This window comes from Solanum lycopersicum, chromosome 2 (genome assembly GCF_036512215.1).
Source record: "Solanum lycopersicum chromosome 2, SLM_r2.1".
Lineage (NCBI taxonomy): Eukaryota > Viridiplantae > Streptophyta > Magnoliopsida > Solanales > Solanaceae > Solanum > Solanum lycopersicum.
In genome coordinates, this window is record NC_090801.1 from 17,802,717 (window position 1) to 17,820,503 (window position 17,787).

The 17,787-nt window shown below is 36.1% G+C and overlaps 1 protein-coding gene across 1 annotated transcript; it reads right to left on the reverse strand.

Annotated features, from left to right (window-relative positions):
• Window positions 1-15,999: 15,999 nt before the first annotated feature.
• On the reverse strand, window positions 16,000-16,794 carry LOC104645660 (uncharacterized). Its single transcript, XM_010317535.2, has 2 exons — window positions 16,724-16,794; window positions 16,000-16,450 (listed from the first exon to the last, which is right to left on the reverse strand). The coding sequence occupies exons 1-2, from the start codon at window positions 16,792-16,794 to the stop codon at window positions 16,000-16,002; spliced, it is 522 nt and encodes a 173-aa protein (XP_010315837.2).
• Window positions 16,795-17,787: the final 993 nt, after the last annotated feature.

Below are 17,787 nucleotides of genomic sequence, written 5' to 3' on the forward strand. Positions count from 1 at the left end.
TATGAGAATGATGTCATATGCTATGATGTCTAGGGCCATGATACGCAAAAATATATCCTCAGGTCATACAAATGTTGTCCGCAGGCCATGAAAATGATTCCTTTAGACTATGACACCTTCGGATCATCATAGACAAAAATTAAATCCTTAGGCCATATATGATGTCTGCAGGCCATGAGGATGATGCCTTTAGACCATGACTCATGACTCCTCAGGAACATGATAAACATAAAGTAAATCCTTAGGCCATGACATAATGTCCGCAGACCATGAAAGATGTGCCGTTGGAGGATGACGCCTTCAGAATATAAGTAATGAGTAAAGAAAACATATCTGTTTTGATGTTATTGTAGCATCTTGCGACTTGAATCAGTAGTAACTCTATACAGATGTATTCAGGAATATGCAATTCTCAAGCACAATGCAATCTCGGGCGCAGGCGATAATGCAATCTTCGGGAGCATGCAATTCTTAAGCACAATGCAATCTCAGGCATAGACGCTAATGCAATCTTTGGGCACATGCAATTTTTAGGGACAATGTAGTCTTGGGAACAATGCAACCTCAAGCACAATGCAATTCTCATGCACATGCGATAATGCAATCTTCGGGCACATGCAATTCGGGCATAATGCAATATTGGGCACATGCGATCTTTGGGCACAATGCAGTTCGGGCACATTCAATTTGGGCACAATGCAATATCGGGCACATGCAATCTTCGGGAACAATGCATGATTTTTTTATTAAGGCATAAAGTAACTTTGACATTCGCCTTGTTAGAACGGTCGAGTGTTATTTTTTCGGCTAAAAAGTGGTATGTTGATCCTTTAAGTGATGTTGAAGTTGCCTTTTTATATGTACCTGTATTTTTTACATTCAAAGAAAAATAGTTAGTTTAAGGGGGAGGTTGATATGTATCCATGATTTGACACAGTGTGTTCCTTTGACGTCTATTAAGAGGTCCCTAAAAGTGTTGTTGAAAATTTTGAGGTCCCCTCAAATTTTCTGCCCAGTGTAGCACTTCTGCTATTCTGATCTTTTGTGGATTGTAGCTTGACTATTGTGAATTATTGAGGTCCTCTCAAAAACTCTGCCTAGTCTTGATTTGCGAGAAGATGCGCTTTTGAAAGAATTTTTGAGACCCTCTCAAAAATTCTGCGGGTCTCAAAAACTCTGCCCCAATATCGAGATTTGCATGGAGAATTTTTTTTGATGGATTGTTGAGACCCTCTCAAAAATTCTGCTTCAATTACACAATATAAGGAATTTTATCATGATAAGATTGAACCCTCATAGGATCGCCTGCGTATCCCCTCTTAAATGGGAATCAAGTCTGACGTAGTTCCAAATTACAAATGGCATAAGAGAAACATTAAAAGAACCTTCTTGAGCAATAACTAGATGATATAATTCGCCCAACTTTATTGTCCACATATTATTATGGGTGTTTGCATGTGGAAAATAAGAACTTAAATGATGCAAGCCATATTCGGAGATTGGTTCAAGTAAACTTTGGTACGTTCGCATTTGAACTCTTTTTGTTGCGAAGTCCTCCAAGCATATGACTTTAGCATCAATCAGTTGTTGAATCTCGTCTTTCAGATCACGACATTCTTCTGTGGTATGTCCTTCTTTTCCTGAATGATAAGCACAAATCTTAGAGGGTTCAATCCACGATGCACGCGTAATCATCCTTATTTGATTGATATGAGCAATGTGACCAGAAATCCTCAACTTTTCGTAGAGTTGTCCTATAGGCTCAGTCAAAGGAGTATAAATTTTATCGGGCTTCCTCTCAACCTTGAAGAGATTTTTGTGAATATGCGGTTGAGTGACGACTTTTGCATTATGACGGAATATGTTGGTTATTTATATGGCAGATGATGCCTTTGGTATGGAGACATTTGATATGCAGGATTGAAAATGGTATAAGAGGTGCATGATGCCAACAAACTTGGTGCAATGACATTTCATATCGAGACGTTTGCATATTAGGATTCTGCAGGTGTGGAGTAAGATGTTAAGGTTTAGGAGCATATGCATGATGTTGTGGAGGATATGTGTGATTTGGAAAGTGGATGTTCTTTGGAGGCATTTGAATGGAGCTTGGTTGACTTTGAGAAGTGGAGTAATTTGGAGGAGGATTATTTTGGATAGTGGCTTGACCTGCGAAAGGTGACATATCCATGTTTATCTCCAAAGTTGGATTGGCGGAGAGTAGAATCTTGGCCCACCCGCGCATATTTAACACCTCTTCTTCTAACTTCTTATTTTCTGCTCAAGGCTTGATACCAACTCGTCTGAAAGACTTCTTTTCAATAGTCTTGCACATAACTTTGTCATCAGTCACTTCCCCTTTTACTTTACGATTCTCAGTGGATCGCGTGTAATAAACCATGGTCTACAAATCAACCATTCGGGAAGGAAAAATAAAATCAAAACAAAACCCAAGTTAGAACACAGTATAAATTGTTATATCAAACACATTATTTTAAGATAAAACGCCCTAAATGCAAAATAGCCTCATTTAGCCAGAGGTAGGCCTAAGAGACACATAAGGGATGCACAATAACTAACTCAAGTCTTTTTTGCCAATTGGAGTTTAGATTAAAAGAAAAACAGCTTTTATTTATTATATAATTCGAACATTACATCATAATTGAAAATCTTAAACTGAAATGAACTAAGGGAAAAGGGATAACATGGGGGAAATCATCCTAAATTCTGAAATCTTAGAGATATCAATTCCAAGAGCTTGGCGCCAATTGACTTCTTGTATAAGGACAGACTTCTTCTCTTATGTTCAACACACTGCGTGCCCATATGTTTTCCCTTCATCGATGAGCCCATGGTATCCTTCTCCACTTAATATTGGGTCTTTAGACTATCAGGATCCATATGCAGTACTCATTTGTGCATAAGGCATGTCGTTCCCCCATAGGAATGGTTAACATACGTTCTCATCGTCAAAGTATGTTGTGGACTTGTGGTTTATCTAGTCCAAACTCATGCTTAAACTGCTCCATGTCAGACCAGAGTGGTATGACTAGAGTTTGCCCAAATTGGCCAAGTACTCGAAGAGGCGCATATGGCTGATCACCCTTTAGGCCAATAAGCTCAATGAAGTATCGATTGTCCCGTCTTACTATGGAATTAGGCTTGGAAAACCAATAGAGCTTCCATTGGATTTGGCAGCTCTCAAGTTTCGTCAAGAATATTTGCCAGTCCACAAATCAACCAGGGGCGGTGAAACTACCTATTCTTCTTGAATGGTTATCAATCTTGTCGTCTTGACCAAGAAAGATGTCTACCGCATCGGATCGTATGTGGAACTGTTCGATAGCCCATAGTTGAAGTAGAAGGTTGTATCCCGCGAAGAATATTCTAGCACCGGCACATGCTAACAGACTCCTCATTATCTCTGCCAGGATCATGAGCACTAAGGTTTTCCTCGGCTTTCCCCTTCCTTGAGTTAAGTCTCGAACCACGTACCTTAAACATGTGTCGATTCTTCCCCTTGTTTTAGGAGAAACCAAGGATTATAATAAGGCAATGGCAAAGGCATCTAACAGATATTTTTCCCATTCTTCAATGCAGCACTAAAATTCATCGCTAAAAGTGTAGTAGCTATTATCTCAGCGAAATCTTGAGTATAGAAAGTCTAAATGAGTTCACCCTAGGTCTAAAGAAAACCTGATTGGATTAGACTTCATCCCTATACTTTTTAGAAATTCCCTTGATGATGGCTTATATGGTATCATCATTTCACACTCATGATATGGCAAGTCGATGAAACCACTAATTTCTTCAATTGTTGGTGTCAAGTTACAATCTGTAAATTTAAAAACCATCCTCACAGGGTGCCAAAATTCTAGTAGGTACCTAGTTAGATGAGGGTTTGGTGTGACATAGATAAGAAATGTGAGCACGTATAATAATTGATGAATCTCCATTTCTCGATCTCTTCTTATGTCCATCCACCAGCTCTTAAGTCTGTAATTCAACTCTGTGACAATTTGAGTGTTTGGGAATTGAACTCATCCATGACTCTGCAAACAAATCAACAAACAACTTCTAAACTCCATTTTGGCAAAGTTGGTTTGATTTAAATATTATGATCATGTTGACACATAAATATGCAATTTGTCTAAAGGGTGTTGGGGCCTGTAGACGATAGTGTGGCTACTTATTATGTGGATTGACGCCAAGGGTCAAACCATCTAGGGCTTATGCAGCATGTATGACCTAACTAGGACTTCTAAAAGTTGGCTTGACACGGACTTGAAATGGATTTTATACGAGAGGCTCGTGGTATTGCGATAGTCTAACTATTTGTTATGTCCACATATATGCCGACTCTCTACAATGGGTATTTAAAGAGAAGAGGAGTAGTTGAGGGAGTTGCAAAGGCACGAAGTCATGAGAACAAAATAAAAAAATTAAAGAGGGTCCCAATTGGGTGAAGTATGAGCGGAATGCCAGTTATCAAGGCAGTGAAAGTTTAGCATTTAGATTGAAAAGCGATAACACATAAGCAATTTATAAATGCAATAAATGAATAAATGAATACATGAATAAGTAAAGAAAGTTAAACATATAGACATAAAAATCATGTAAAAAAAAAGAAAGTATAAAACATGCAAGAAAACAAATAAGGTGAAAGGGAAAAGGTGAAACATGATAATAAATAAATAAGAAAGAGGGAAAGGGGGGAACATAGAAATAAGATGATAAATAAGACAACAAAATAATAACTAAACATGGTAATCACCTAACCAATAATGAAATAACCAAGTAAATCAAACCCCACATAAATAAGCACGAAACAGATCATGGTAAGAACTCCTCAGCAGAGTCGTCATTCTGTCGCGCCCTTTTTTTTTAATCAAAAATGGATTTTATGCACGACCTTACAACACTTTTGAGATTTGGGTTTGAAGAGTCGCCACCTAACAAATTAAGGAGCGTTAGGGAACAAATCTTACCTAACTAAGTCTAACTAAGTTCAACGATCCAGAGATTAGGCTAAAAGTTCAAATTACCTCAAGGGGAAGGTTTTAGGCATCCCTCGAAGTGTACAAATGTGGATCCTGGTCGTATTTCATGCAATTTATATGAGGGTTACAAATAGAAAATAAGGTCACCTAATTATTTGTTTAGTTTGTTTAATTAAATATGCTTACTAGGTGATAATATTAAACAATAAAGATCAGTTTATTTTTTAAATTAAGGTTAAGCATGCGAGTATAAGTGATAAAAATAAATAAAATGTATACTAAGCAATTAATAAAGAGATAAAAGCAAAAGGATAGAAATTGTACAATCATATAGGCAAACAATTTTATATTTTTTTGTTTTAAGTTACCCCAAAATAAACATAATTAGAACAAACAAATAAAGGGATAAAAGGGAGGGGAGACACTAAGAGAGACTTTTTTTATAAACGCTCGACTTTTATTTTTATTTCGTCAGCTTCTATTTAGGTAGGGACAAACCAATGTTTGTAATTTAGACTAAGTCGATATCATCATCTCCATAGGATCAACTAACCCTACCCTGCCACCGCTTGCATTTCTTACCTAAAATATGCCTAATCGTCCCAACTTAATGTCCAAGAGGCAATTGGACTTTATAGGATTGTTTTAGACAAAATAAAATATATGGCCCTCCTATACACCAAGTCAAACAAACAAAATGGTTATTGTAGCATGATAAGCTTCAATTTGGCCTCTAAATTTGAGACATGCTTCCAAACAACACATAATCGTGAAACATATTCATACTAAGTGTGTGAACATAAAAATATACAAAGTTATAATCACAAAATTTTAATTATGAGAGGGCAAAAATTATGACATGGATGCAGATTTTAGTGTTCAACTGATTTTAAAGTGGACAGAAATTAGTGACATAACCGATATTTATATTATTTGATTTACAAGTGGCAAAGAGGTGATACATATATATCTTAAAATATTAGCAAATTTAATTATTTAGAACAACGGGTTTTACTTATTTAAGGAAGAAAATTATTTTTTAAGAACAGCAATAGATTTGTTATTAGTATAGAAAATTGTTTAGAACTATGATAGACTTACAAATTAGTTATTAATGCTGAAAAAAGTAATTTTTAGGCAGAAAATATTACAAAGCAAGAAATTAGAAAGCTGATTATGCAGAAATATTTCTTAGTAAGTCTTTTATTTAGATGCAAAAATTTATTAAGAGGTAGCTGATTTATTAGATGCAGAAAGTCATATATATTATGAAGCAGACTATGCATAAAACAGTCAAAGTAGTTGATTTTATTTAATAATGACATGCTAAAAAACAGTGACAAAGTAAAAAAAATAATTCAGTTATTAACATGCTAAAAATTAGTTGATAATTCCTATAAACAAGATTTTTAAGTGATTTAAAAGTCAACATATTTAAATAACGTCTATATGCATGATTTCTAAATCCAAATGACCTATAAATGTATAAATTCTATGCATAATTTTATTCAATAAATAACTTTGTACAAAATGCACTCAACTTATTTATTTAACATTTTAGCAATTTAGTCATAACTCATTACTTAACACGCCAATTTGAATAAAATCAGTGTCACACCTTAATTGAACAAGATTAACCAGATGATCAAGCAAAGATGATTTATTTTATTTTATTTTATTTTATGGTTATATATAAAGTCATTTTATCAAATAAGAACTATCAAACAAATTACAAACCTATAAGCATGTTTTCTAGCATAAATAAGTTGTATAAACATTACAAGAAAAAATAAATAACAAATAAAAATATATAAATAATTAAAATAAATGAAGTTTCATCCAAAATTTCTTCTAGGCGACTCTTCAACATCTTGAACTCTAAGTTCAAAACCTGCTAGAAGGGGTAATATAACACATACAATGGAAAAATAATTGTAATATAAATAACCCATAGCAACAAATTATTTTCATGTATACATATATAAACAACACACATGAGAAATAAAAAGGACAAAGCATAGGCATAGACATATTACCACATACAGGGAGAAAAAATAGGAAACTAACTTGGATGTTTTGTTTCCAGTACACAACAATGATAATTATGCAAAATCAAAATTTAAAATAAAAAACAGGGCTAACCAATTATACAGAAAGTTTATCAGCAATGAACTACTGACAGATTTTCCAAACCATAACAGCAACACAACAAAGAAATCAATTGAATATTTTGTAGAAAAATCTTAATTCTTCTTTTAGAGAGAAGAGAGTATATGAGCAGGTATTAGCATGTGAGAGTGAATGTGAGTATTGAGTTGTGAGCCAATATGAAAATGTGAGAGTGAATGAGCAATGAGAGAACTTGTGATAAAAAGTGAGTGAGTGAGTATTCAAACAATGAAGGGAGAGGTTTTATTTATATAGTAAAGATGGGGAACACAATAAGGTAAAGAAATATTTTAAGGAAACATTTAATATACTATTTTTGTTATTTAAAAGAGAGTATAATCAGAAAAATTTTAAAATATTTTATTATAAAAAATAAAAAAATTAAGAATAAATTAGAAAGAGTAATATTATTTTCCTTAAATAAAGAAGAGCTAAAATTAGATTTATTATTTTACCAAATATAACGACGACTTTTAATTTAGATAAAGAAAATAAATTATTCAAAATACACAATATAAAGAAGGAACGAAATAATTAACACAATCATAGATTGATACATTCAAGCAAACAAACAATTATTTAAAATAAAAATAAAATTACAACCCAAAACAAAATATTCACAGCCAAAATATCATCAGCAAATCAATCATAACAAATTCTAGAGTTAATGGTTTCAATTAGTTAAAATAGCCTAATATTTAAGTCATAGTACCAAGTGCAATAATCAACATATCAATTAGTAAATATATTTATGCTCTAATTGATTTACACAAGTTTATTTCTAATTTGAAATAGACTGAGAAGCAGAATCGATTAAAATAAAGGAACAAACTATTCACTGAATTCCATCAATATTAACAAATAACCATGCGATAACAAACAGAATGATAGGCAAACAGAGGATTTCCATATTAATTTGGAATGAGATTCGCAATGATTATTAAATTTCGTACAAAGTAAACATACATCAATAAATCAAAACTATATTACAACTAAGAAAAGAGGAATAGAATACGTAAATGACAATTTGATAATTGTAAAAGAAATGTACCTAGACAGATCTGAATAGATCCGTTTCAACTTTACCTTCACCTGAGATCGATGTTGCTGCTGGTTGATTGTCGTAGGCGTTGCTCGCGCTGGCCTTGCTGATGAGCTTGCGGTCGCTTGGAAATCTCGCTTGGTGGTTGTTGGAGTTTCGTCTTCTCCCCAGCTTATTGTTAGTGGGAAAGTCAAAAGTTATTACGAGGTCTAATTCTAATTTTTTAATTGTGCCGACGCGTCCCCGGGAGTACCACCTTCCCATGATTCTCAAAACGGATTATGTGTATTTATATGTAAAATTTATGTGCTTATATGTAAATTAAATATTTTAAATCATCTTTAAAATATAAACTATTATTATTTTTCTAAGACCGACGTCAAATCAAAATTGTTTCTATGGTGAAGGAGCACGATTAACAATATCGTGACATCATCCCTATATAGAAACAAACATTCTTTTAAAATAAAATTCTATTCAAAACTTATTTTTGCACATCATTCTTCTTTGGTGTAGCATAATAAATTACATCGAATAATTTGTATATCTATCTGTGCATATTTTGTCTTCTTGTTTATCTCTTTATTAATTGTTTAATATTTGGTCAATATTTGTTTATCACATAGATCATATGCTCAAATAATAAATAATCGAAGTAATTTTAATGGTTTACTAATTTATTTGGGTAGTTTAAAATAAAAAATATAAAATTATTTGCTTATCTATTTTTTCTATTTTTTGTCTCCTCGCTGTTTTTTTAATTTTATTACTTAGTATTTGTCGTGTTCATTATATTATCATTTAGTCTCTACATGCTTAATTAACTAAATAATTAAGTTAAATAAAATAGCCTTAATTGTTTATTATGTTATCTCCTAGTCTCGCATGCTTAATATTTATTTAAAATAATAATTTTTTATCTTAATTGTTTAATATTATGTTATCACCTCTAGCATATTAAAATATAAATAATAATGAAGTAACCTTTTTTGCTACTTGTACCCCTACATAAATTACATGAGATACGATCGGGACCCACATTTGGGGACCTTGAGGGATGCCTAACACCTTCCCCTCGAGGTAATTTGAACCCTTACCTTGATCTCTGGTTCGTTGACCTTAGTTAGACTTAGCTAGGTTAAATAGGTGACCTAACACGCCTTAGTTCGTTAGGTGTAGACTCTTCAAACCAAAAATTCCAAAAGAGTTGTTAGGCCGTACATTCAAACCCGTTTTTACCAAAAAATGGGGCGCGACACTAATCGTCATGGGAAAAATTTCTTCTGAAACTTGGCGTTGATTGGACCAACTCTTACACCACCTTGGTCGACAATATTATGAGCGCCACTTGAATATGCCTCCTTCACAACTTACGGTCCATCCAATTTTGATGTTAACTTGTCACCAGTGTGTTTGTTGAGGATTATGGGTCTTTGGACTGCTAAGAACAAGTCTCCCACTTGAAATGATCAAGGTCACACTTTCTTGTTGGATGCTCTTGCAAGTTAAGCTTGATAACACTCCAACCTTTGTTCTGCTTTCAATCTCTTTTCATCCAATGCTTCCAACTCTTCTAGAAGAAGTTGAGCATTGCTTTCAGTTGTAAGTACCTCTTGGACTGCTATTCGAAATGATAGAGTTTGCTTCTCCAATGAAAGGACTGCTTCTACGCCATACACTAATGAAAATGGTGTCGCTTGTGTAGTCGTTCTAAAGGTTGTACGATATGCCCACAAAGCTTAACCAACTCTCTCATGTCAGTCCCTTTTATTTTTTGCAACTACTTCTTCAATAGGTTACCAAGTGTCTTTGTTAAAAGCTTCAACAAGACCATTGGCAGGTGCATTGTACATTGAAGATTTATGTTGTTTAAAACTGAACTTCTCGCACAAACTACTCATGAATTTATTGTTGAAGGGTGTTCCATTATGAGTGACTATACATCTTTGTATTCCATATCAAAAAATTATGTTTGATTTGATAAAATCAATAACATTTTCCTTCTTTACCTCTCTTAATGATAGAGCTTCAGCCCATATAAAGAAATAGTCAGTGCAGCCAAGATATACATTTGTCCTTTTAACGACTTTGGAAGAGGTCCAACAAAATCAAGTCCCCATACATCGAAGGTCCATGAGGCTAAAGTCGGATGCAGAGCCTCTAAAGATAGATGGATGTAATTAGCATGAAATTGACATGCTTGACACTTCTTAGCAAGCTTTAAGCAATCCATCACCATTGTTGGCCAATAGTAGCCCATCCTATTGATGCGAAAATGAAGTTTAGGCCCTGATTGGTGTGCTCCACATGTGCCAGAATGTGCCTCTACCATTATTTGTTGAGCTTCTTCTTTGTCAAGACTCCGCAAGAATTGTCCCTTAAAAAGAACGACGAAACAATATTCCATCATGAAAGATGAATCGTGGTGCCCTTCTTTTAATTACTTCTCTTACTCGTGGATCCTCAGGAAATCTTCCATGTTCAAGATACTCAATCAGAGGTTGTGTCCAATCTTCTTGTTCAACCACTCGAATAGATATATGATGGCTTTCATTGATTTGAAGATCAAGACAACTAGGAATAACCCATCGATGACATACAAGCACCTTTTTTATCTCATTATCTCCGAGTGCCATTGTTGTAGCCAAGTTAGCCAAAACATTTGCCATGTGATTTTCTTCTCTTGGGACGTCATTTAAGAACACTTGATCAAACCTTTCAAGTAAAAAAAGTAGCATACTGGTGATATGACAAAAGATTTTCTTTATTCACCTCGTAACTCCGGGGGAGTTGATTGATGATCAATTGTGAATCACCGTATACGTCCAATTGAGGAATGGTCATAGCTGATGCCATTTCAAGGCCCACAATCAAAGCTTGATATTTTGCAGCATTGTTGGAACATGTTTCACCTAGAACAAATGAAAATGTTAAGATTAGTCATTCTGGAGATATCAACACCACTCCTGCCCTGCTCCATCTCGGCATGCAGATCCATCAAAGAACATTGTCCATGATCGAATCTCTTCAGTAAAAAAAAATGCATCTTCATCTTGAAACTCATCTAAAGTTTCCCATTTTACCGGAAGTGGGTGAGCAAAAACGAAATTAGCAAGTGCTTGCTCCTTCGCAGCTTTTTGAGGTGTGCATATGATCTCATATTGATTAAACAATATAGACCATCTTGCTAGATGTCCTAAGAGAACTGGTCGAGTCATTACGAAGTTCACGGGATCTACTCAAGAAATTAGCTTGATAGTGTAGGCTTCAAAATAATGCCTTAATTTTTTTAATTGCATAAAGCAATGCTACATCTTCTAGATAGGCGTATAATTCAACTCATCCCCTATCAAAGTCCAACTCAGGAACTTCTTAGCTTCATTCTCTTGGGCAAGAAGTGCCCTAAGTGATCGCTCTTGCGATTCAATGTATAGTATCAATGGCTTTCCAGTAGTTGGTTCCCCTAATACACTGAATTCAACAGGTAGCTTTTTATGCTTTCAAAAGCATTTTGATATGATTGGTCCCAGTGGAAAGGAACATCTTTCTTCATCAAATGGTTGAAGGGTTGACATCGTCCGTCAAGGTTAGAAATGAAACTCCATATGAATGTCAAATTTCCTTGTTGTCACGACCCGAACGTACCCGCTAGAAGTTAGAAGGAACCCCCATTCGTGGCCGGGTGTACTTGACCCTTTGGAGTCTTGTATAATCCCTTCAACTAGCATTCATTACATAAGACATGAAAAGTAGTGTGGAATGAAAAGTAGTGTGGAATTAAAACTTTTCATGAATAATTTAATAAAAAGGAAATCTTTCATAAATACTTAAGAAATCTTATCGTCACAAGCCAAACTTAAGACACGACATATAATATATTAGGGACACGGCCCTTTACATTGAAATCAAATACATAATAAGTCTTTTAATAAAACTAAGAAAAGGACTATGCCTTCGAATATATGAGGACATACTTTGCCTTGAGAGAAACTTTCCCAAGCTCTTCCTTCTATCCTTCAAACCTTCAAAAGCTTCCAACCTATACTTATATAGTATAGAAAAGTATGGGGTTAGTACAAAATAATGTACTAAGTATTAAATATGCAAAAACATGTAAAAAGGGACATTTTAGTTAAATAGCTTTTCATGCAATTTAAGTAAAACATTCATGAAATACAAAGTCAATGATGGTTAGTAAAATAGTTTTTCATGCAATTTAAGTAAAACATTCATGAAATACAAAGTCAATGATGGTTAGTATAACCATCATAGTAAAACATTCATGAAATACAAAGTCAAAACATTCATGGTTAGTATAATGTTTTGACTTTGTCAAAACATACAGAAAACCATCTTGACCTTATAACGGTGAACTCCTTAAGAATTTACCGAAAATATATTTGAACATCGACAAGGAATCATTTAAAGCATTCACAATAAATTCAACTTGAGCAATTACAATGAACTGTTTTACACTAAATGAGTGAATTTCCAAGGCCAAGCGAAGAGAAAGTAAACTCATTTTCCTTAAGAGTTTCCCTACCTCGAAATACCCTAAGACTCACTAAGGTAAGATATGATGGAAGTATACATATACCTCCTCTAGTTTACACCAAATCAACCCTCTAGACTACTCTTTTTGTCTTACTCAACTCGTGAGAAACAATCACCTCAATCAATGGCAAGACATTAAGATACACCTAACAAACCACCAAAGTCTTTCCTTCCGGAATGACTACTTAGTGCAATGAGTAGATAGCATTCCGTACCACAACCTATACTAAGTAGTACATTCTTTTAGAAGGTTTGGCACCAAGTCTTCCCTTTCGTAAGGTTCTACCTCGTGCAATGAGTAGATAGTGTCTCATACCACCACCTACACTAAGTAGTACATTCTTTTATAAGACTTAGTTCAATCAATTCTTTGTGGGGGATTAGCTTAATCGACATAGACCATGAGAGCTAGACATGGAATCCCGATATTAACCCCTATCGGATGAGGCATCCTCACATGCCTAGAGTAAGGTCATGCATCTTAGCTTTGACATGGCTTTCAAATATATCTATACCTATGTGAACATATAGTTAAGGGATAAGGAGATTGCTACTAAGTAACAAGGAGTACTCATATCAAGAGGTACTTTGGAAATACAACATCTCAACTCACGAAGTTTAATCCACCTCTCCTTCATATCCTCTCGGTGCTAGGCATAACTCCCCACGGATTTCTCAACATTCAAACCTATAGGTTAAGGATAACTAGTAAACACCACATCTCAACTCACAAAGGGCATTCATTCTCCAACCTATCTTGGAAAGATCATTAGGAATAACAAGGTTACTACTAGATTACATCATCTCAACTCACGAAGAGTGTCCACCCCAATACTCCCCTTTTCTCAACTTAGCATCATACATTCTTTTAAGTGTGAGTGTGTGTGTACATGTGAGCACACCTTGAACATAAACATCAATTCATTCTTACTAACTTCTATACATGGTTTAGACCTTCATTCATCAATTCACACACCTTATATACTTCACATATTCATGTACTTCACTTAGACATAATACAAGTCAAACATGTTATTCAACTTCACAAAACATTAGACAGGACTCATCTTCAATGTTAATCTATTTCATTTACTAGTCCTTTAGAACCACATTTACAATACATACTAAACAACATCAAATTCTTCAAGTAAACACCGCCACCAAGAAGGTGGACCATACCACTCAAGAGAAATTATAATGAAAACTAAACATTATAAGCAACTTTCCATTTAACCAAGCCATAATAACCTATAAGAATGTTATCAACATTTCATCAAAATAAGGCTCTTAGGTGGCAGTAGCTAAATCGGAATATTAACACAAGAAAACCAAAGTTCATACCTCACCCAAACATGCTCATATAACCCATTCCCACGCTAAAAGTTGAAATATGCATAAACATAAGTTCATTAGGTTTTTAACATGAAAATCATCAATTCATTAATTAATTTATTAAATTAATTAATTAGGTAACCTAGGGGGATTAAAAAAGTACCTCTAAGTTGTTATGACCATAACTAACCTTTTAACCATCCTAGGTTAGGTACTAGTTTGTCTCTTTAACTAGTCCTAGGTTAGTGTCAACCCGGTTTTGGTCCTAGGTTGTTGGGTGCACTTATGGGTCCAATTTGATTACTCCTAGGTTATTTAGTTATTTAGGGCAGTAGGTTAGAGTCTAGAATTGGTAGGGAGTTTAGGCCCCACATGGAGTGGTCCCTTGTTCACGTTTTTCCCCCGAACTACCCTAACCAAATTCAGTTAGGGCGGTCCCCTCCTTTGGCAGCTTCTTAACATGTCTTGCACATGTACTTGCACCTGGGTTGGTTTCACTTTCCTAAATAACTATTATTTATGGTTCATTTGGGAATGTTTACTTATTGTCCCACGGACCCTCACCATGTCTCTAACACTGCTTAATATACATGATCATTTTAAATGATCATGTGCTATGTGCTATGGTACTAGGCTTGACACTTGGATGCCTAGTACCTAATTTGTGATTTAAGCAATAAAATATTAATTTATCTTAGGGTCTCCATTGCAGGTACATTTCTTTAACAAGCTCATTGATACTTAGAAAAATTGGCTAACACCCTTTATGCCAATATTTTCTAATATGCCCAATAATTTACTTATTTGGGTATTATATAGAAATTGGCCAATACCCCTTAGCCAATTCTCTATACTATGCTCAATATTTCTCAATATTGGGCATTGGGATGCCTATGTACCCCCAATACGCATTCTTAAAGTCCTATTGGGCTCTTCACTATACATGTAATTTTCCTGAATGTTATATCAAGGACCTTTTCTATGAGAGGTGGCAGTGACTCCATAGTACAATTGTCTTCTCCTGAACTTGCAATGGTAGATAGAAACGTAGGTTCTCCTTTCTTTAGGCCCTTCACAATCTTCATGGCCGATAAGTGGGTGTGTCCTTCTTTCTTTGGCACCTTGACTAGAAGTATCATGCATGACCCTTCCCGCTCCATGACCATGAGTTGTTGGAGGATGGGGTCAATCATCGTGTGCCAACGCTGAAAGAACTCTTGCCCGAGAATAATGTTGAATATTTCTAGAGGAGCAACGGTAAAGTTTCCCCAACGTGATGCTTACTCCTTGGACGACCCCGCACACGGGAGTCGGTGCGGAATTAACTATCTTGACGCGGTTGTTTCTTGGCACGTAATTCATCCCTAACCTCTTTGCCACCGGTTTGGTCATGATGTTTGCTTCAACCGTGGAGTCTACCATGGCACGAGCTGGTCGTCTATTAATGGAGATGTCTACATATTGCGTGCTGAAGTCTTCTGGCTTCTCAGTATGCTTGGATATCGCACCGCAAAGTCCAACCATGCCCAACTACGTCGTGCTCGCGTCATGCCCTTGCTCTTGTGCGTTCTTATCCTTCCGTTCATGTAGGATTGCACCAAGGTTCTTCATTCCGGGGAACCTATCATAGCCATGTGGTCCTCCACATATGTAGCAATCATCTCCTTTCCTAGTCTGCGCCCGCTTTTCCGTATAATTTTGGCACACGAATCGCTGTTTGTTCTGCTTGTGGGGGTCGTGTTGCTTGGGATGTGCCTGCTGCTCCTTGCCTCGGCCACGGTCTCCCCCACCATTGGCATGACTACTTCTTGTATCCTTGCCCTTCGCCTTCTCATGTCGTTCATGCTTGAAGTCTGTTAAGGACTCGGCTTGTGTGATGGCTTCGTCGATGGTCTTGACTTGTCAGCGCTCCAACTCCGTCTTAGCCCAATTTTGTAGTCTATCCATAAAGTAGAACATCATGTCCTCGTCTATGAGTTTGGGAATTTGAAGTGTTAGAGTTGTGAACTCCTTCACATACGCCCAAATGCTTCTCGTTTGCTTTGATTCTCGGAATTTGCGCTTGACCTTGTACACGACATTATTTGGGAAGAAGGATTTCTTGAATTCTTCGCGGAATTGCTCCCACGTGTTGATGGTGCACGTCCCCTTCCCGATCTTGGCCTCTTTGCGCCTCCACCACAGCATAGCCATCTCAGAGAAGTACACTATGGCAGTGTTGATCTTGTTCTCGTCGCTTCTCACCCTACTACACCTGAAATAATTCTCCAAGTGCCATAGAAAGTTTTCCACCTCTTGAGCGTCACGGACCCTCTTGAATATAGGTGGATTGGGAGCCTTGACCCTGGCCTCCCTATCACGGTTAGGTGACGCAGATCATCCAACCTCTATGTCTTCCTTGTGTGCTTTCACTTTGGCCTTAAAGGTCTTGATCGTGCTAAGCGCTTCTGTAAGCTAACTCTCCAAGGAAGTTATGGTCTCCTTCGCGTTAATCACATCCACAAGTCGACACTCCAAGGAAGTTATGGCCTCTTTTATCTCAAACTTGGCCCGCTGGCCACCTTCTAACTCTTTATGGATGTTCTCGGTCTCCTCAAGGATGAAGCCTCAAGGGTCTTGAACTTGCCGTCTGCCACGTTCATGCGCCGGCCTAAGATCTTGACGGCTTGTCTCGCCACTTCCACCCTTGTGACCCATTCTTCTCCATCAGTGACGTCTATGGCATCTTCACACAATTCTTCGTCACTTGCTTCGGCAGTCGAGGGTGGATGAGATGTTAGCGCCTCACTAGGTGTGAGTTCGGGCAGCACCTCCTAATTAACCTTTAGATGTTTCTTCCCCTTTCGGTTCTTCTTACCACCATCTAGACGGACGTTGGTGGTGCTAGCGCCTTTTAGGTCTCCTTCGATAGTCATTCCCTTAGTATCAAACCTAGTTCTGATACCACGTTGTCACGAACTTAGAGTATTTGCTAAGACTCCATGCGCACTTGAAAATTTACTTACGAATCTTTCACGATCTTGTAAGCTCAAGTAAGCCTTTAAGACTCGGAACGCTAAGAGAATGCAAAGAAAGACTTTGAAAGAACAAAAGAGAACTTTGCAGAAGGCTTGTATTGCTTTGGAAGATTTCTTTACAACTTGCTTGGTTCCTTTGCAAATAAGGGGCACCTCTATTTATACTACTTCCTATGGATTAAAGTGCAATTAATATTTATTTTACAAGTACCTAAAATATTTACACTTTGATCTCTTTTGTAGAGAATTCTACACTACTTTGGGACCTTCTCTAGCCTTCTTGAGAGTTCTAAATTGTTCTAGAGTTCTCCGCACAACTCTAGAACAATATGCCCCTTTCCAAACGCGGAATCAGGTTGAAGTTGTGGTTGGACATCACAATATGATGTGTAAATGTCTGACACGCGTTTGTAGGATATGATGTGCAACATTTGAGTTGTCCTTTATGGCATTATGTCCCATTACTCACATGAGTTCATGGTAGAATGTGGCTATAATTTCCTCCAACTCTAATAACCTCTAATTCATTATTCACCTATTACTTTATCTTATTATGGTTGTTATTTTATGTAATTATTAGGCTATTCATTTACCGAATTTACTATATTCATATCTTCCTATTCATTGTACGGAAGAAATCTTCACTATAAATAGTCTGGTCTTACTCTGTATT

Excerpts from the sequence above, each read along its gene's own strand:
- LOC104645660 (XM_010317535.2), bottom strand. The coding sequence starts at position 16,794 with ATGGGTCACAAGGGTGGAAGTGGCGAGACAAGCCGTCAAGATCTTAGG. Across the intron at positions 16,451-16,723 it reads GCGCATGAACGTGGCAGACG|GGAGGCCAGGGTCAAGGCTC; the intron begins GCAAGTTCAAGA and ends TAACCGTGATAG.